Below are 21,315 nucleotides of genomic sequence, written 5' to 3' on the forward strand. Positions count from 1 at the left end.
ACAACGTGAGGACTGAGTTAGCAGCACTGTTGCTAACAGCTAACAAACTTTTCATCTAAACATGTCCGCTGTGTGGAAGTATTTTACACTAAACACCACAAAACAAGACAGCAACGTGCAATGTCTGCAGAGCCATAGCGCCACATTAAACCGCGGTAAAATTAGTTTTGCGATGAACATTCGAGCTCCGTGGCTTCAGCGGGGCACTACTCTTTGGTCAAACCGAAAGAGGCGACTCGACCTCGGCCAGCCACGTCCAGTCTGCCCGTCTCTGAGGAGGGACAGACTTGAGCACGGCTGCCTCAAATCAGGCTGCCTGCTTCGGAATGAACAAGAAGAAGACGTCGCTGAAACCACGGAGCTCAAATGTTTACAAAGACTTCATCATGATTCATGACCAACCACTATCAGTTGTAGAAAACGAAGGATTTTGCAGTTTGATACTTGCAGTCAAGATATAGTTTACCCTCCTGGAGATATTTATCAGTACAACAGTAGACAATCATAAAAAACATATGATTTGAAAATTATATATATTAAAAACAAAAACAGCTACATTATAAAGTGATGTAAAATACTAAAAACAGGAACATGTCTGTTGGTTTATGCCATGAACTTAGCAGATGTTTGAAGCCATTTAACATTTTATTTAATTTAATTCATTTATTCATTCATTTAAATGAAACAAAATAAAAATAAAAATCATCAAAAAGGAAAACATTGAATGAAAAGAGTGAAGAAAAAAATTATTATACCTGCCCCTTATTTAAAAAATATATAAAAAAAACTAAACAATCACTTAAATTAATCACTTTAATATCCACTTTAAAACAAGGAATAAAAAGAAACATGTTTTGTGTTAGCAGCATTTAATTCTAACTTTAAAACTTATCCAACATTAATAAAACTTACCTCAAGTTGCCTTTTTGGACATGCATGCATATATTTGTACAAATTGTACTTGAGAGGAGATTATTACAGCCTCATATAAAATCAATGATGATTATGATATCGGAACTGGATCGATATCGGGTGATACTCGGATCAAAGTATCGGGATCGGATCCGAAGTAAAAAAAGTGGATCGGTGCATCCCTATATAATAGTAGGGGAAACACTGCTTTACACCTCCGTGACTTTACAAGGCGTGGTTATTTTGTCTAGATTCACAGTGTACTACATATCCCCACTGCTGTTGCTTTTTCCACTTGTACAAAACCATCAATCTTTATTAAAACCTCATGTAATTCAAAACTGATGGTGACATAAAGGTTTAAGCAACAGCATTTGTTATTACTATTCCTTAAAGTTTAGTGTTCTACAATAAAGGTTATGAATCAGCTTTTTTTATGTCCATCATAACTGATCCTCCACAGTCCCAGAAAGGGAGCAGGTCCAAGCATGCTGAACAGGAAGTGAGCAGCAGTTGGGTGGGAGCTGAAGACCTGAAGAAAGTGGAGGAAGAGCTGGATGCGAGCATGGATCCAAACAGCAGCCCCTCCCGCTGGAAGTCGTCCTCATCATCCTCTTCCTCCCAAGCTCAGGCCCAGTATGAGGACACTGGTCAGAAAGCGGCTGCGTTGGCCCAGATGTCCCAGACCGGCTCATGGAGGAGGGGCATGACAGCCCAGGTGGGGATTACACCACCCAGGACCAAGGGGACCACCACAGCACTCAAAACACCTGGTAAGAGCCACAGCACTGACTGAGTCTTTCAAGAGGGGTGCGCTGTAAATAAAAATAGCAAAAGCTCAGGATGTTCCTCTTCTTTGTGTTAATGAGTGTTCATGCAATTTGACAGGTAAAACTGATGATGCTAAGGCCTCTGAAAAGGGAAAAGTACCTTCCAAAGGGTCAGCTGGCATCCAGCGCTCACCCTCAGATGCTGGGAGAAGTAGTGGAGACGAAGGCAAGAAACCCCCTTCAGGCATGGTTCGCCCACCCACCACTGGCTCATTCGGATACAAGAAGATCCCCGGTCCCTCTGGTGCTCTAATTACCACCAGCGGTGCAACGCTCACTGGTGGTTCAGCCACCCTGGGCAAGGTGCCCAAATCTTCAGCTGCACTCGGTAAAGGCATGAGCGGCGTGCGGAAGACCAGCCTGGACGGCTCGCAGCCTCAGGACGACGGTGTTCTGCTGAGCTGCAGTGGCTCCAAGGTGACTCTGCAGTACCGCTCCCTCCCCAGACCTGCCAAATCTTCCAGTGGGGCGGCAGCAGGGCGCAGCGGGCACCGCTCCAGCTCCAGCAGCATCGACTCGAACGTCAACAGCAAGTCAGCAGGCGCTGCAGGAACGCAACCATGCGCCAAACGGAGGGACGGAAAAGTGGGCTCTGAGCGCTCTAGTCCTATTACCATCAACCAGACGGACAAAGAGAAAGTTGGGGGGTCAGATCAAGACCCGGCTGCAGGACTGTCTACCTCTCCAAAGTCCAGCCCCACCTCCAGTTCAGCAGGCCAGTCAGGCCTCAGGCAGCCGGGCTCTAAATACCCCGACATCGCCTCTCCTACATTTCGCAGGTCGGTCCCAGAACACAAACTCTCTGCTCTTCTTTCGTCTTTATCGCTCATTTCACGTGTTTTTATGTGAATCGGCTATTTCACCACTTTCTTCCCCACTTGTCATTGGCTTTTCCAGCACCACAAGCATGCAATTTCTTCATCAGATGTTTTCAGTGGGTCAATTTTAGGATTTAAGCCTGGCTTCTGTGATGAATGTGGTTCTCAGCTGTTTTCTCTGATGCAAGCTCTTCCAAAGTTTCTGCACAGGCAGAGAAGACGACAGACATCATTTAAACGTTCTTCTCTATCTGTTTGTCTGGATGCACAGAATGAAAAACCCAATAAACCTTCATATTTTCTTAGAAAATAGATTTGCACCAATTTTCCCCAAATGTAGGTGATAAACCACAAGAGATGAAACGTTTGTTGGATGTTGACTGTTTGTCAGTCTAAACAGATAGGTGACAGTTTTGTACGTATCTAAGCTTCTTTTGCTTTATTTTTGCTATTACACATGGACAAACAGCAGGTTTTTTGAAGAAACAGTACTATGGTAAATGGACTGTACTTATATAGCGCCTTTCTATCTTATAAAGATACTCAAAGCGCTTTACACTACAATCTGTGCCTCATTTACCCATTCATACAGCTCTATACTAGATCTATACAAAGATAATTGAACAAATCAGTGCTTTAGATCACATTCATACACCAATGGGACACACATTGGAGGCATCGAAGGGTTCAGTGTTTTGCCCTTTGACACTTCGGCATGTGACTGCTGGTGGATTCGAACCCCGAACTCTTGCATTGGAGGACGAATGCTCTAACCACTCAGCCACAGCCGCCCCGCAGACTAGTTGAAACAGCCGAAGCTGTAATAATAGATGTGTTGTTCCAAGCTGAAACAAGACTAAGTTAGTTGGAAAAGGTGAATGCGTATGCAAGTATTTGAACTGTTTTTAATGTAGCGTTACAGTAAAATGCTTGGAGGCTGTAGGAGCTGTTTTTGTATTGATGTGAGTTTGAAGTGTAGTAAAGACAAAGACAGGTCGTAGGATACATGTCAGGGGCTGTTCTTAGTAAAAATAAAAATAAAAAAGTAGCGCTCCAGGGTGTGCCTAACAACATACACCATGACCAGTGGTCGTATCAGAAGTTAGCCTTCGCTTGGTTTCTGCTTAGGATTAGGGTTCTCACACTGGCTGAAGCCACTAAGTTGTGGATGAAAGATGTTGAAAAAATAATTTAATTTAGACTTAAGGGAAGAACAGAAGAACAATCTTTGTAGTTGAAGCAGCAGTTGTTGTCTGGTTACCAAGAGGCTAAAAGGTTTTTTTGAATTATGCAACATTTTACAAAATAAAGGGAGATACTGGTAATGTTGAAGTAAGATCCTGTGGGAAAGAAAAAAATAATTGCCAGCTGGAGATAACTTTTTGAATGACCGCACTTTGAAGAAATAAAGTTTACACCCAACAGGACTGACAAGCTAACAGCTAGTCTGAACACAGCTAGACTAACATAGATTGCTACCATCTTGTAACAGCTCTACTTGTAAAATTTGTACTGCAGTTCATGCAGACGCTGTTCAGTAAATGTGTCCATTTCTAATTAAACCAAAATTTATATGAAATTCTGTAGCAATATTTGTGCAAAGGTAACTGTATAATACATCACTAGGGGTAGTGTATTGTGTGAAAAAGCCTATGCTAGGTTATCTAAATGTTAGCTTGGTAACTTGAGAAGCACGTAGCTAATGACAAGCGAGTTGGAGGATTAAAGATAATTTATTTTTGTTGATTTGTTTTACAGATCAGTTACAATAAACTTATCATGTTCTGTTCAGCAAAATGTGTTACATAATATTGCTCTCTGTGCTGAAAGTGAAACTTAAAGTGAACGGCCATGACTTGAAATTAGTCTTCATGGGCCATCTGCTGGATGCATTGTACAATTACAGCTGTTTTCCAGCATTTTAGAAATGAAAATTAGAAGAGCTTACTGGCACATAATGGGACAATTATCAACAATAGTGATATGTCCCCAAATATCTATATTGGCTTAAAATATTGGCCCTACCAATATATCTGTCAGGCTCTAGTAATAATCCCCTTTGGTCTTAGCTTCGCTCAGACTAGCCGCTAGCTTGTCAGTCCATTCAGGATCAAACTGAGGATGTTCAAAGAGCTAGCTACAACAAGAACAATGTTAGGTGTTCAGAAGTACAATTCTAAATTTAATTCAGTTCAGTTTATTTATATAGCACCAAATCACAACAAAGTTGTCTCAGGGCACTTTACAGGAACATTCACATAAAAGCCAATTAGTAAAGTTCTCTATCTAAGGAATCCAGCAGACAAGTTGAATCTTGGCTTTGTTGCAGTCTTCCATCCTGAGCAAGCACAGTGGCAACAGTGGAAAGGAAAAACTCCCTTTTAAAAGGAAGCAACCTCCAGCAGAACCAGACTCAGGACAAGCGGCCATCTGCTTTGACCGGCTGGTTGAAATGTTTGTCCAAGATACATTACAGAAATTAATTTATGTCAACAGGTAGCAGAACATAATGGGACATTTTCTAAACGTTGAAATATGAACTCAAATTACTGTTATCCCACTAAAATCACATTCTTCCTCTTGTTTCCTCAAAATGCAGCTATAAAATGAAAAGAGCTGAAGATGACTCAGATTTTCAAAGAAGTGATTGAGTAGAAATAAAACTGTATTTTTCATTTTGATATAATTCTCTTTCTCACCCTTATATTTGGAAAAGGTCCATTTTGTTCGTGTGTGGAGCTTGCTGATGCTCGTCACTTTTCTAAACGACTGCCCCCACCTCTCTACCCCCTCAGATTGTTTGGCACCAAAGCTAGCAGCAAGGCCAGCTCTCCGGGCACGCCCGACTCTGGCAAGTGCCCGTCAATACTGAGCAGCCCCCACGGCACGCTGGCGAGGCAAACCAGCCTGGACTCCCCCTCCTCTGGCACAGGGAGCCTGGGCAGCGCTGGCGGTCTGAGCGGGGGCAGCAGCCCGCTCTACGGTAAAACCCCAGACCTGTGCATTGACTCCCTGGCTTCCAGCCCGGCCTCTGGCCTCTCCCTGCCCTCCAACGCTCGGCCCTGGCCTGCCTGTAGCTCATCAGCCGGCAGCAAAGACACACTGAGCTGCCAGAGCATGACCAGTCTGCACACCAGCTCTGAGTCCATCGATGTGCCGCTGGCCCACCATGGGCCCAAGGTCACACGAACCGGCAGCGTCAAGTCCACCCTGTCTGAGGGGTGAGTAAGACGGAATACAATTGGAAAGAATTGTATTCATTATTTCATTTGACAACTGAGACAAAAAGTTCATCCTTCCTACATTCAGATAAATTATAACCAAAGGAAGATTCAACAATAATACAATAATAATAATGAACATACATTCAACATTATATTCTCAACATTTTGGTTATGCAAAATACATTAAAGATTGAACTCAATCACAAATTTGTTTCAAAGAACGGCACAAATAAAAAACAAAATAGATCATTTCAAACATGTTACCATGAGACGTCTGTACTGATGTGTTCATTGTTTTGTCCACACACTGTGCATGCACAACGTCACAGAGCATTGGCTCACGTCGACCTTAGAATTTTTGTTTTGTCTCAAAAATGAAACGGTTCTTGTGTTTATTATGTGTTAGTGTACGGAGTTTCATTCTGTTTGTCTTTGTGTAAAAAGTCAATTTTGTGAGATGTAGTAAGTTTTGATTTGTGTTTGTGTGTATGCAAATCACAAGAAAGGGTGTTTTCTGTGTCCATCTAATCGCCTCATCCTCTGTTTTAACAGCATGCCCCTCGACAGAAACACGCTTCCCAAAAAGGGACTGAGGTACAACACGTTTGCAAAAACGATCCCAGTTTGACCTGTCTTTTGTTTGTTTGCTCGCATAGATCATGAGTTACACAACCGCATGCAAGCATTCACTTGATTATCAAGCCTAGTTTCCATTTTGTGCATCATACAATTCAGTGATTCCCAACTAGGCATCCCCTAAAGTTGCTGCAATTATAAAATAACGTAGCAAGTGAAATAGGAACAAAATAATTCAAACATGTAACAAGAAACATATACTGTAAAATTATTTTAGGTTTAAATATGTGACAAACATTGTTTTAATAATCTTATAAGATCATGTTGGAAGCCTTAGTTATGAGGATAGCGTGGTCAGTGTTGAGGCAGAAAAGATGAGAGACATGAGACACTGGGCTTGTTGTACCTCATTGCGGAGTGAAGAGGGGTGAATTGGAAATACCCTCCATCTGTCCGTCCCTCAGTTCACGCATAATAACTTAAAACATAAAGGAGGAACCAACTTATATTTTGGTATGTGCTTACAACTAGATGTTAAGAAAGAATCCTTTCGAAATCTGGGTTGTCATGTCAAAATCCAAGATGGCTACCACCATAAATGCCCTTTTTGTGTTGGGTAATTGCAACCTGAAAAAAGTGAGGTCTGACTACCATTTTGGTGTGTGGCTGCGTCTAGACATAAGAAAGCTCACTATCAAAATTGATGTACTGAAAGGAAATGAGAAGATTTGGCAAATGTTTTTGTATTGGATGCCCTTCCTGATGCAACCTGCACTCATTTGAGATTTCGGTATGTGTATATGTATGTACCGCTATATGCTTTCTAGTTTTTTATTTTGCGTAAAAATATAGTTTACTCAAATGATTTGGGGTGGCCCTTTGGGTAAAGATTTATAAGGTGGCCAAAGCCACCATTGTCCACCTTGTGGCTCCGCCATTGCACCTGGTGGTGGAAAAAAATGCTCCCTCCACTCACCAGGATCCATCATTCTGCATCGGAGAAGCAAATACATAAATAAAAAATACATTAAAGAAAACTTACGTTGTTTCTTAGACTTTGGAACTCCTACCCACTTGAATATCTTGCACCAAAAACAAAAATACCATTTAGAAACTCCCAAAACAGTGTTTATCTGTGTACACAAGTTTGAAACATTAAACTATTACATACATTCCTGTGTGAGTGAGTCCTCAGTTTGTAAGACAGTAGCTTTCAAAGCTTATTAAAACAATAAGGCCATCAGCAGTCTAGGCTTGCATGAACAGCTGTGCCACCTGAAGGGCAGTAAGACCTACCAACCGCTCCACTTTACAATTCTGTTACACCTAACAAGGACACCTCAGAAGACCTATCCCTGACCCTTTTTTCCACAACAGTAAACGGTAAATGGACTGTACTTATATAGCGCCTTTCTATCTTATTTCAAGATACTCAAAGCGCTTCACACTACAATCTGTGTCCTCATTTACCCTTTCATACAGCACTCTACTAGATCTCTACAAAGCTAATTGAACAAATCATTCTAATGAGACTAATCAGAGCTTTATCACATTCATACATTGATGGGACACACATCAGAAGCTGTGAGGGTTTCAGTGTCTTGCCCAGGGACACTTCAGCATGTGACTGCTGGTGGATTCGAACCCCCAACTCTCACATTGGAGGATGACTGCTCTAACCACTCAGCCACGGCTGCCCCAAGTCAGAACAGTCAGTTCTGCTTCACTAGCAAGATGTTTGGGGGGACCATGTAGGTAATATAGTACCACTGCTTCCTCAATGTCCCATGAAGAACCCTAACATGCTGCCACCACAATGATAAACCTCCAGAACATTAGTATGGACATTTTGTTCATGCTCAAAACCCTCCGTAATCTATCATTGCTATCATGAAGAATATGGAGCCCACTTAATTCCTTTTATACACCTGAAGGTCTTGCCAAGACAGCCATGTAGATCACTGTGACACAGTCATCAATCAGTGTGAAGGGGGCCATATAAACTGGTGACAACAATTGATATTTATATTTACCTGGAAGAAAAGTGAAATATGCAACACCATCATTACAGTGGTACCACTCTTTGCAAGGATCAACTCCACCACCCAGTTCTATGATGATGCCACTGAGCAGTTGAGCATGCTGGTCCTAACCATGCAGCGGTTTGGTGTGCATTGGATATGCATGGCTTCTTTGATTCTGCTAACCTGTATTCCTGTCAAGTGTGTTGCTCAGCACAGACAGCACATGCCTCTGGTCACCTCTTTTCTACATTGTTAGTTTCCCTGCAAGAAAAGCTCAGATTAAGAGCTTCCATCTTCAGTCACATACAGTAAATAAGCTTGGCTGGTTTTGTTTACAGGCATTTTGTTAGCACTAAGTAGACTGAGTCAAACATCTTGGATATTACAGCCTGTTTCATTTCTGCTCTGGTGACGGACAAACACTGAAGTGTCACACCGCTGAGTACATTCTTTGACATCCATTTGCTGGGTGAATAGAATAGGAAGCACGGGCGGATGATGAGAGCAGGGTCAGATGTGACAAGCGTGGTAATGGAGGCATTGGCAGAGGGATGCTGCTGAAAAGGGACAAGTGCAAACGCAATTATCTTCCTCAGAGGATTAAATATGGCCGATTGTCATGTGCGTGATAAGGAGGCTTTCTGCAGAGTTGCTTGAGAGTTGGGGAGTGAAGAGCTGAATGGCTGGATAGTTGTGTGTGTGTGTTTCATTAGCTTGCAAAGGTTTAGGGAACTTTTTCAATCGTATAATTGATCAAATGAATAAATAGTGAACTGAGCTCCAAAAGGCATGAAATTAACCATGCAAGCCTTGCACGTTGTATAAATAACTGCTGGAAGGTGACTGCATGAGAACATCTGAGTGGTATAATTGCATGCTTATTTACCATCTGCTCGAATGTATCAACAGTAAAATGGTCTTTACAACGGATCTTTACCGCCTGAGCTTTTAAAAGTATGCCTTTATGTGGTTTTAGGTACCCGCCATCTTCTCGGCAAACATCCCACGAAGAAGGAAAGGAGTGGCTCAGATCCCATTCTACAGGAGGCCTTCAGGACACCGGCAGCCAATCCCCACTCTCACCACCAGGAGCTTCCTGTAACACCGCTGGAAAATATCACTACTCCAACCTATGTTAGTCCAGAAGACATAACTACATTCTTTTTATCTTTGTTCAGAGCAGTGGAGGGGAGCAATGAAGAGTTTGCGCTGGTCCTTATTAGCGAATGTAATAAACAAGCGCTGCATATAAACAGATTGTTAGGGAAGCGTTTAACTGCTGTTTAACATATCAATGACATGTGCCTATGTCACATATCATTGGGCACTTTTAAGTGGTTATACAGAAATTCCAAAACTTTCTAGTGGGTACCGTACTTGCCGCCGTACATATCGCACCACCATATAAGTCGCATCAGTCCAAATATGTCTAATAAAGTGGAAAAAAAAAAACAAATACTTTGCTTTGCCATAGAAGTTGCATCTATAATGCGTCACCGCTGACACATCAGGTTTGTTACGTGTCACCACTGACAACCCGGAAATGTTGGCCGGTGTTGTGTCAAAAATTGATTGGCTGCCAAATGGTGGCCATAGGAGCGTGCACAGGAGGACTTTAGAAAGAATTTAACAAGATTAAACTTAAAAACAATTGTTTGTTTGCTCAAAATCATAGCAAAGGTGTGTCTCAGTTGAACTTTTCCTTAATAAATGCACTTTGACAGTCAAATCAGCTGCATTTTAAAAGCCAATTTGTGGAAGCGGGAGTACGCAGCGGGAGGACTCACTGTGCTTTTCGTCAAAATTTAACAAGATAACCACTTAAAAACAATTATTTGTTTGCGCAACATTAAACTGTAGTATCAATGTGTCTCAGTTGAACTTTTCCTTAAAAAATGCACTTTGACGGTCAAATCAGCTGCATTTCGCCTGGGCAACATGGCAAAATGCAGCTGATTTTGACGTTTGCTCCAGGAGTTCCGGAGCAAGATGAAGATGGCTTTGTATGGCAAGCCCAGTGTTTCATTAATAGCCACTTTTGCCTATTAATGAGACACTTGGCTTGCCATATAAGTTGAGGGCCCTCTAGTGGCTGAAAATGGTAGTGCTCAATATTTTCCATGTCAGAATGAATGAAATCGTCAGCTCTTAGTCAAAAATTGGGTTATAAATATGGGTGTAAAAATATAAATACGTCGCTTCGCTGTATAAGTCGTGGACATGATAATTTATGCAAAAAAACTGTGACTTATACAGCGAACATTACAGTATACGCTGTATACCAGCGTCTCACGTAGACTACAACACTGCATTAGTGAAAGTGTTTGGGCACATTGGTGTGCCCAAACATTTAACTTCTCTCGTTTAAAATTCAAGTTTTAGAAGTCTAGCTAGATGTTAAAGTATCCAATATTCAAAAGTACAAGGGTTTTGAAGGATTTTATGTGTTCTAGTCATTTTAATAGCAAAAAAAAAATTGAAATAATGAAAACATTACAAATACCAAAACCCATAATGTCTTGCATGAGCTGATTACTGACTCAGCAATGTGATTCACATGCACATAAAGGATGTAAATTGTAACTAAATAAAAATGTTTTTTATATAACAAAAATACTTGCAAATAGCCTTGACATATTAAGAGGTTTGTTCTGCGCAGTGAGCCCAACCAACATCAGCCAGTATAACCTGCCACCAGGCAGCAGCAGCATCAGCCGCTCCAACAGCATTCCTGCCCATGACTCCTTTGACCTGTACGGGGAGGGTCACCCACTGGGTGGCAGTGCAACCTCCCTGGAGGAAAGACCACGGGCCATCAGCCGCTCTGGGTCTTTCAGAGACAGCACTGATGAAGGTAGATGTTGACACCATCATCAAAATAGGTTTCTGTGAGGCTGATAAAAGTTGTTTTTGTGGCACTATACCGTGATTTTATATACAGATAAATCTAATTACTTACCCTCTGTCTTTGTTTTCACAGTCCATGGGTCTTCTTTGTCTCTGGTCTCCAGCACATCGTCATTATACTCAGCGGTAAGTCGCTCAGCCTTGTAGGTTTAGCAACAGAAAACTCAGGATGATAAAACTCCATCCATCCATTTTCTTCCGCTTATCCGGGGTCGGGTCGCCAGGGAAGCAGCCTAAGTAGGGAGGCCCAGACTTCCCTCTCCCCAGCCACTTGGTCCAGCTCCTCCGAGGGAATCCCGAGGCGTTCCCAGGCTAGCCGAGAAACATAGTCCCTCCAGCATGTCCTGGGTCTTCCACTGGGCCTCCTCCCGGTGGGACGTGTCCGGATCACCTCACCAGGGAGGCGTCCAGGAGGCATCCTAACCAGATGCCCGAGCCACCTCAACTGGCTCCTCTCGATGTGGAGAAGCAGCGGTTCTACTCTGAGTCCCTCCCGTATGATTGAGCTTCTCACCCTATCTCTAAGGGAGAGCCCAGACACCCTGCGGAGAAAACTCATTTCGGCCGATTGCATCCGAGATCTCGTTCTTTTGGTAACAACCCAAAGCTCGTGACCATAGATGAGGGTAGGAACGTAGATCGATCAGTAAATTGAGAGCTTCGCCTTTTGACTCAGCTCTCTCTTCACCACGACAGACCTGTACAGCGCCCGCTTCACTGCAGACGCTGCACCTATCCGCCTAAATAAAACTCTGTCTGTTTTATTAAAAGTAAAATCATCCCAGTTGTGTGCCCCCAGAGTGGCTTGAGTAGATAAAACCCAAGTATCATCGGGCCGCTAATGGTGTTTGCTGTTCTTCAGTCTTCATATTTAATGAGGTGCAGATTAATTTTAGGAAGTAAAACCAGTTAATCACTTCGGTCTGACAATTAGTTGAAAGATGCAAAAGCCAGTGATGATGCTGTAGATAGATTTGTTACCAATGTTTTATCTCTTGTTGGTCCTACAGAGTTGTTTCGATAGATTGTATTCTTTTATACAAGATATTTTTTTTTGTTTTTAGTTTATTATGAATTGCATATTGACACTCATCTCTCAAACCCTGTAACCAATTGTTTCTAAATGAAGTTTGTTCTTTCTTACAGACAGAGGAAAAAGCACATTCTGAGGTAAGTATGAGGAACACTGCATTTGTTCCCTTTTATAGTTTCTCTGCTGTGCACTATGAACACAAGTTGAAATCATTTAGCTCCTTAAGACAGAGACTTGTGCTGTGTTCAGTTTATCTCGAAAGTTGACGATCAGATCTGAGACTGACTTCAAACCCAACCTATAAATTCTCCAGTTGCAAATTGGAAAACCAGTAGGATTTGATATTTGTAGTGCGCAGGCGAAACGTACGATTCATTAACTCTGGATTTTTCTGCATTCATTGGATTGAAGCAGAGACAACCTGCTCACTATCAGTAGTTGAACACAAGTACCTGTATGTGTGTGAATGGTTGAAACACAAACCAGTAAAATCAAAAATTTAAAGTTTATTACTGCTGTTAATAAAACCTTTTATGAGCAAGTCAGCCATACTGGATTTTGAGGTTGAGGTGAAGAATCTCAAATATTCCCAGTAAGTTTGACTTAAAGGGGTTTACACTTGATTTTTCTTACTTGAAACTTCTGAGTACAAATGGAACACACCATTAGCCCCTCTGTTTAGCTTTACTTAGCTTTGCGTGTCAGAGGTTGTGTCCCAATTCAGCGGCCACATCCTTCGAAGGAACCCGCCTAGCCGGTCAACGTAGGTCGGGACCTTTGAAGACCATGTAACCGGAGGTCAGCGGCTGTGAATTGGGACACAGCTTTAGTTTGACTTGGCTTACCTTAGCTTTGCTAATGTTAGCTTAATTTAGCATTGCCTAGCCCAACAAAGCTTAGCTTAGCTTCACATATCTTAGTTTGACTTGGCTCAGCTTAGCTTTGCTAATGCTAGCTTAATTGAGCATTGCCTAGCTCATCTTAGCTTACCTCAGCTTTCTGAATCTGCTTTTGTTGTTTTTATAAAGTTCAGCCCAACGGGTCGCAGGCATGTTATATCTTGACTGGCTTTTTGTGTTTGAATGTTTTTAAAACTGCACGTGCTTCTGTTGCGCAGCTTCTGTAGTCGATGGTGCCTCTGTATGTGAATCACAGCACACACATTATCCCTAATGGCTTGGAACAACATAAAAAACTGTTTTAACACAAAACAGATGAATGAGTAAATTATATCAAGTTTGGCAACACAACAGTTTAACTCTATGTTGCATTGCTTTTCATAATCATGCAGTAATTTCACAATATTCATAAATAACAGACACGTCTTGCTTTTCATCCATTAAAAACATACATTCTACACGTAATGCTCCTCCCAGTCTTTGGCTCTGTTTTGGGCATAGTTCAGTAACGCTGTTCAGTTTGTTCTTGAGTTATGTTCGATTTCTAAGTTTGTCTGAGCTTTTGCTTTCTTCCGTAATGTCTCTTTTTGTGTCTCTGCGCCTTAAGTCTATGTGCTTTAAGGTCAAGTTTGGGTCAAACAGTAACAGCAAATACGCTGCCAGATGGGTGGAGTTTTGTATCAAAGTGTAAACAAAGGGATTCATATGTTATATTTAATTTATTTAATGAAAAGGACATAATCTTTTATGACTAAATGATTATGACTAAATGATGCTTCAGATGCATTTAGAGTTTAAATAAATGAATCATTAAAATTATTAAAAAGGCATTTGATTAGTCTTCCATTATAATCACCATCTTTTTATGTAAAGACTGTCATGGAAGTGTGTTAGAATCCAGTTCCACGTGTATATCTGTAAATATTTGGGCACAAATTATGTTAAAAAAACATCTTTTGATTGCACTTTGTGGCAAATCTTTAAATTATGTAAAATGAAAACTATACGTGTTTGTGTCTGATCACCACATCTGGCACTTTACTGAACGAAACCACCTCAGGTATTTGCAAATACTATTGAGCCAGGACTGAAATACTTACCGATAGCATGCTTTGCTGCTCCTAGTCCAGCCATCTTTGATGGACTTCTGTCTCTCCAGTCACATCAGTTCATCCTGTTTGATGGAAGCATGCAACATAGTGTTAATTTTGACTCTTTTCTTTTCAATCAAGGGCCAAACTGTCCAAAATTCTACGGTAATCCCCCACACTTTGTTTTTATACTTTAACCCAATGTCTTTTTTTCTTTTGTAACAAAACTTACCGTGTACCTACAGTGTTTTTAAGTCATCACCATCTGAGTTACAAGTTTAGTACCTTTCAACATGATAGTTATTTCCCTCTGTTGTTTCCTTCCTCGCCAGCAAATCAGAAAGCTTCGTCGGGAGCTGGATGCCTCTCAGGAGAAGGTGGCGACCCTCACATCTCAGCTGGCTGCCAATGTGAGTTTGTTTTCTTGTAAAGGCTGTTACAGCTTGCTCATTTCCACAATAACCTGCTGTCTCTACTCGGGAAGGAATGGAAAACTTTGCTTTTTTATGTGTGGATTGTCTCTGTGCTTTTATCTGAGCTGGTTGGGTTTAGTGCGAATATAATTCAGTCGTAAATCCGTCCAAGCCAAGAAACTCAAATGAAGATAGAGTGAGAAAAGAGAGCAGGGATGAGGATGAGTGCACGTCGACTGTAATGTGTGGGTGAAATAGAGGGACATTCAGAGACCTCCAATCTCCTCAGCTGTCTTTCTGCTGAGATGCGGCTGCATCAAAAGACTCTGGTGTCTGAATGTGCTCTCGTCTTTCCAAGCCAAGTGTCTGATGAGCTGCAGAAGCAGACAGGGTCTCTGCTTCAATGGGACACTTCCATCAGAGAGATGGGCTAAGACTGAATCACAGACAAACTATCAATAAAAACAGGAAATATAACTTTATACAACAGCTGGGTAGGAGCAATAGATCCACTTAATATTCTCAGTGGAGTCATCCATCCATTATCTTTACCCGCTTCTCACTGAGCAGACAACAAACACATTGACTAACTTGATGCACAATGAAATGTAGCATTGTCATGCCCCTCCAAGCCATGTGTGAACACACCAGAATCCTGTATGTGCTCCTACTCTGATGGGATTTGAAAGAAAAGCACATCTCTGGCACTGCTTCACGCTGTATCGACATGACACCATGGTGGGCTGCTGCAGCTGTAAGCTCGTCTTATTCTCCCAGTGTGGAGTGTGACTGTGTAAATCTCAGCCTTGGCAGCTCTCACATGTTGTACACCTACAATCCATGACTGTGGTGGGTAAGAGATGAGCCAGAGACGTTACTCATTGTTTTTGGCCAAATTCTAACACAGAAAGATGGTTAAACCTTTTTAACGTGACTGTTCATCTTCGTCAGGCACGTCTTTTGCAATTATTACAATGTCAGTTTTCATGGATGACAGATATGGCAGTTTGGGCCCTCTACTGGCCCATACCAATGGTGTGGGGGTGTAGAACTGCAGAGTCAGGGTCCTTTGAACCTTTATTATCCACCTGAGGTGTCTTCTCACACCATGATGCTGAGTAACGCCAGTGTTTCTCTTCCCAACACTGGCAGAGTTGATCTCACTTCTGTGCTGCCATACATGTAAATGGTAAATGGACTGTACTTATATAACGCCTTTCTAGCATATTTCAAGATACTCAAAGCACTTTACACGTCCTCATTTACCCATTCATACAGCACTCTACTAGATCTCTACAAAGATAATTGAACAAATCATTCTAAAGAGCTACTCTGTGCTTTATCACATTCATACACTGATGGGACACACATCAGAGGCAATGAGGGTTCAGTGTCTTGCCCAGGGACACTTCAACATGTGACTACTGGTGGATTCGAACCCCCAACTCTCGCATTGGAGGACGACTGCTCTAACCACTCAGCCACAGCCGCCCCAAATATGTTAATCCATGGAAACCAAGATGTATTACTGAACATGACAAAGGCACTCCTGGATGAATGGATGGATGGATGGATGGATGGGTTCCTCAGTGACTTCTTTGGCCTTTTGGTCTTTAAGTAGGTTCAGGTTGTTGGCCAAACTTAAAACCCATTTTCTAGTATTTTAATGGATGTCTACTTTTCTTTAACAGTCAGTGTTTGCAGGGAAGAAGTGGCTGGCGCTCATTCTTGACTCAGTCATTAGCCATATCGATCCCATAAGGTGCATACATCTTCACTTTCATGTTAAACAGCTTGGATAAAGACAAAGTCTTATCAAGTTCATTTGGTAAAATATGTACCACTATCAACCTTTACCTCAGACTTTAAGATCCTAATGTGTGTCATAAAAACAGGCATGGTCTGAGGAGCAGGACAATCAGTTCATCTCCGGGACACGTTAGAGGCTGATTGGCACCTACTTCAGGGTGAGCAGGTGGACTGTCGAGGTGAGGAGGCAGAGCTCAGCAAGAGTTGGAAGGAGATGTGGAGTTTACGGGATGCATTCGAAGAGTTGGCCTTTCTAAAGGTCGAGACCTTCACTGATTCAGCCAGAGACACTGAGTGGAAGTGGCAGCACGGAGTGCAACTCTGCATGTGTATTTATATCTGGACTTAAAAAGATGAAGATGTTATTTTGTTTTAACAGCTTTGTGTCTACACTTATTAAGAAAATCTAACAAGTGCAGTAAGGATTAATGATTACAAACATATGTGTGTAGATCAGTGCATATAATTGAATCTAGCAAAGATTGTTGGATCTGTCTGGGCATGCTGCCCACCCCTCTGTGATACACCAGGCCTAACAGGTGTCTCATGGTCTCTGGCTAAGGAAGACCACACACACATATGGACTCACACAAACAGACCAGTACAGACGATACATGTGTGTTTTACCAAAGAGTCCTTCTTAAATATGATTTATATAAAACAAGACAAAGACAAGAACGCACAAGCTCAAAGTGACACATTCGTAAAGGACAGATTCAGCAGAGCAGATGGTGTGACTTCTTTAACAGTTGCCATCCTTCAGCGTCTCTCTGGTGTTTCCACAGATTCTACAATGATAAAGAAGAATAGTGGCAACTTCTCCTTTATTCTTCTTCTCTGGTTTATTAGTAATAATCCACAAAGATGTATCACTTACGTCAATTCCATGATGATTACACACAGTTTAAAGGTAAACTTGTGTTGGCATGCTCCTCTGAAAGGTAGGGGTTAGATGTTTTAAAGATAGACATCCCAACAACATTTCTTTAATTTTTTACAAGGATTGTTTGGAGTCCAGTAGAGCATTCATGCTGATGGGAAAATATAGTTTTTACACCCAACTTGTCAACTAGACTTTTTTTCTGAAGATAATTCACTTCTCATTTGAGGAACTTTCTCAAAACATAGTTTGCACAAGACCAAATGGACTGTACTTCTATAGCACCTTTCTATCTTGTCAAGCTAATCAAAGCCCTTTACAACCAAATCTGTGTCCTCTGTGTCCTCATTTACCCATCCATACAGCACTCTACTAGATCTCTACAAAGATAATTGAACAAATCATTCTAATGAGACTAATCAGTGCTTTTAGATCACATTCATACACTGATGGAACACATATCAGAGGCTATGAGGGGTTCAATGTCTTGCCCAGGGACACTTCGGCATGTGACTGCTGGTGGATTCGAACCCCCAACTCTCGCATTGGAGGACGACTGCTCTAACCACTCAGCCACAGCCGCCCCAAGTTGTGGCTGAGAATCAGAGCTTTATCACATTCATACACCGATGGGACACACATCAGAGTAAATGAGGGTTTCAGTGTCTTGCTCAGGGACACTTCAACATGTAACTGCTGGTAGAGCTGTCGTTTCTAAGCCGAGCCAGAAGCTTGGCCCAGACTGACCCGAATTCATGCCAGGCCGAGCCATAATAATGTGCTTAATGCGTGGGCCTGGCCGGTCTCAGGCTTTGTTACAGTTTTACAAATCATACTGCACAAAGAAAACTAAATAAGAATGTACAATATAAAATTGTGTTAATCTACTTATTGAGGAGGATTTAGTAAGTTTATATGTTAAGGGGAAGAGTAAAGGAAGAAAAGTGCTACACTTAATCAGATTGTGAAGAGAGAGTAGCGCTGGCGCATTGCGCAATAATTGCGCAATAATTGCGCAATAATTGCGCAATAATTGCGCATGTGGGCTTGGGTTTTTATGGTACAGTTATGAATCATACAGCACAAAGAAAACTAAATAAGAATGCACAATATAAAATTGTATCTACTTGAGGAGGAGGCAGGTCCAACCGGCCGGTTGAAAGAGGTAAAAAAAAAGTCCAGTTAAGCTCAGATGGATCAGCTGATCACCGGCCTCGCGCGTCTCTGGACCTGCTGTAATCGGCATTAAAGGAAGTTGCAGCATCTACAAAAGCCAAAGCAAACAGCGCATTCAATTAAATAGCCTTGTTCTATATTTTTCCAAATAATTTTTGTTCATCTGTATAACAGTCTATCTTTACAGCTGATTTTTTTAGGCTATTTGTTTTGTATGTTAATATCAATGTGGTGAAACAAGAAATCTTATATCTTCCTTTCTTTGAAATACATTTTTAAAATATCACGTCAAACTGATCTGCTTACAAAAGCAGTAAAAACTTAATTAAAAAAAGATTTTTTGGGTGGGGGGGGGTGTCTGTAATTAAAATTAATCCGTTAGTTTCAGGTCGAGCTTGGAAAATATGATACAGGTTCAGGCAGGACCGGGTTGGATTTTTTTAAGCCCAAATGCAACTCTAACTGCTGGTGGAATCGAACCTCCAACTCTCCCACTGGAGGACAACTGCTCTAACCACTCACCCACAGCCACCCCCAATAGTCTCCTTCTAGACAGCCAGGCTACTCAAAGCACTTTACAACACAATATGTGCTCTTATTTACTCAAACTCACATCCATACAGCACTCTTACTACACCTCTACATAGTCACACATCTAAACCATATAATCAAACTAACAGATGCAGCGTTCCAAACTTTTAAACTCCAAGAAAAAAAGGTTAAAGACAAAAACAACTGGACTTTATGTTGTAGCTGAAGACATTTCAATTCTCATCCGAGGAGCTTTCTCAGTGGGCTTCACAGTGTTTCCCCTAGTTTCCTTGCTTTGGTAGGGTGCTCATATCTTCTGGGATTGTTGTTGTGGGGTGGGGGGGATGGAGGCACATCTGTGTTGTGCACTGTTTGTACCAACAGCTTTTGAGTGGGGGTGGGGGGGAAGCTCAGTGTGAGGGATAGCGCTACCTCCATAGTCATAGCTTTTAGTTAACGCGTCTGTATTGCGCGTGGCTAGCTTAGCGCTACGTCAGTCCCAACAGTTGTCACTGGGGTGGGGGAGGACAGTTCGGTAGGCCCCCCCTCCTTGTAAAATGGTAGGGGAAACACTGGGCTTCAGATGAGAAGCGAAACATCTTCAGCTACAAAATAAAGTCCAGCTGTTTTTGTCGTTTTAACCCTTTTTTTATTTACCATGTCCTGGATGACTGAATCTTTACCAACAAACTTTTAAACTGTAATGAGGGGCTTTGTGTTTTGCAAGCTTAACTCACATGGAAATCACTCTCCCTCCTCTCCCTCCTGAGGGTCATTAATCTAGTCCACATCAGAGATGCTGTGGTCACGTACATTATAATGCAAAACTGATTGAAGATTAGATTCAAAGCTTAAACCATCCATCTCCTCTGCCAAACTCTACACAGACAAGATTTATAACTCAGTTTTTGTGTCTCCGTGTGTCTACAGGCTCACCTGGTAGCAGCCTTCGAGAAGAGTCTGAGTAACATGACCTGCCGCCTGCAGAGCCTCACCATGACAGCTGAACAAAAGGTACAAACGTTTAGCTCTGAATTTGAAGATATACAGCGGAGGAACTTCACAGAAACAATATTACAAAGAGGAGAAGTGATTAAAAACAGCAAGCTGTACGATTCCAAAGTAGTGCAATTTAGGAAAACAGGAGAATGGGGATTGAGGTTTTCTTTCAATCTTTGATATTTTGATGCTGAAAATGTTTTTTTTTTTTACCAATGTATGGTCCAGAACCTTACCCAAAACTGTAAGAGCTGCTTAAACTGCAAATTTTCCCCCTAACATGCAAGCAGAGAGCCAATGTAGAGAGACTGAGACAGCATCTTCTATGAACCTGAGTCCTCAAAAGACACTTCTAAAACAAGTGTTGTCTCATGAAATTCAGCCTTTTTCTCCTCTCTTGGGGGGGGGGGGAACAGATCGGCTGGGGTGATCACACAGTATCACCCATATCTTTAAAGATGCCTCCTATCACAAATTATGAATGTGTTCCTATGTGCTCACACGTATGCAGAAGAATGAGAACATCTGGCAGCTTCTGAATCCTCTATAAGTTAGAGCAGACTGGTGGGAGGCCTTTGTCAAACAAGGCCATTCTAACTTTTAATTAAAGCAGAAACCTTATCTGCAGCTCTCAGTGAGGTTTAGAGGGAGGGGGAATTGGAGACTCTATCTTCTCGAGTCAGTTCAACAAAGAGTAAAGCTCTGAGCAGGTGGTGCTGATGACAGAGGAATAGATCTGACGTATAACTATTCTCATTTTTTTTAAATCCTCTCCCCCACTGTTCTTGATTTTGCTTCAACTGAACATCGTGTCAGTGCCAAGTTTATGAATCTGTTCACACTTAAGTAGCTTGTGTATGGACTCCAAGTCTTTGGTTTAAACATTCACAGTCTGCTCATCAGTTTTTCTAATTTTGTTTTACATAAACTACAAAAAAAATGTGTTTCCAGGACAGTCTGAATTCTGCAGCGACTCATTATTTGTGTATAAAGGGATGCACCTCCTGTTCTTGTTTTGTTTCCTCATTCCAGGAGTCAGAGTTGGCTGAGTTGAGAGAAACAATAGAGGCACTGAAAACACAAAACACAGATGCCCAAACAGCCATCCAGGTGGCACTCAACGGCCCGGATCACCTTCACAAAGGTAATGAAACAAGCAGGGTGTTTTGGAGCATATTCCTTATAATTAAATG

General features: G+C 41.8%; 1 protein-coding gene across 1 annotated transcript in view; it reads left to right on the forward strand.

Annotated features, from left to right (window-relative positions):
* The window catches only part of nav3 (neuron navigator 3), a 334,495-nt gene that overhangs the window by 277,054 nt on the left and 36,126 nt on the right, over window positions 1-21,315 (forward strand). Inside the window, exons 12-23 of the mRNA XM_037696241.1 lie at window positions 1,376-1,685; window positions 1,801-2,521; window positions 5,356-5,781; window positions 6,337-6,378; window positions 9,361-9,518; window positions 11,044-11,238; window positions 11,365-11,417; window positions 12,438-12,461; window positions 14,456-14,479; window positions 14,647-14,724; window positions 20,054-20,137; window positions 21,155-21,266. Of these exons, the coding sequence (XP_037552169.1) occupies window positions 1,376-1,685; window positions 1,801-2,521; window positions 5,356-5,781; window positions 6,337-6,378; window positions 9,361-9,518; window positions 11,044-11,238; window positions 11,365-11,417; window positions 12,438-12,461; window positions 14,456-14,479; window positions 14,647-14,724; window positions 20,054-20,137; window positions 21,155-21,266 (2,227 nt within the window). The remainder of the gene's footprint in view (window positions 1-1,375; window positions 1,686-1,800; window positions 2,522-5,355; window positions 5,782-6,336; window positions 6,379-9,360; window positions 9,519-11,043; window positions 11,239-11,364; window positions 11,418-12,437; window positions 12,462-14,455; window positions 14,480-14,646; window positions 14,725-20,053; window positions 20,138-21,154; window positions 21,267-21,315) is intronic.

Source organism: Nematolebias whitei, chromosome 22 (genome assembly GCF_014905685.2).
Source record: "Nematolebias whitei isolate Nwh7 chromosome 22, NemWhi1, whole genome shotgun sequence".
Classification (NCBI taxonomy): Eukaryota; Metazoa; Chordata; class Actinopteri; order Cyprinodontiformes; family Rivulidae; genus Nematolebias; species Nematolebias whitei.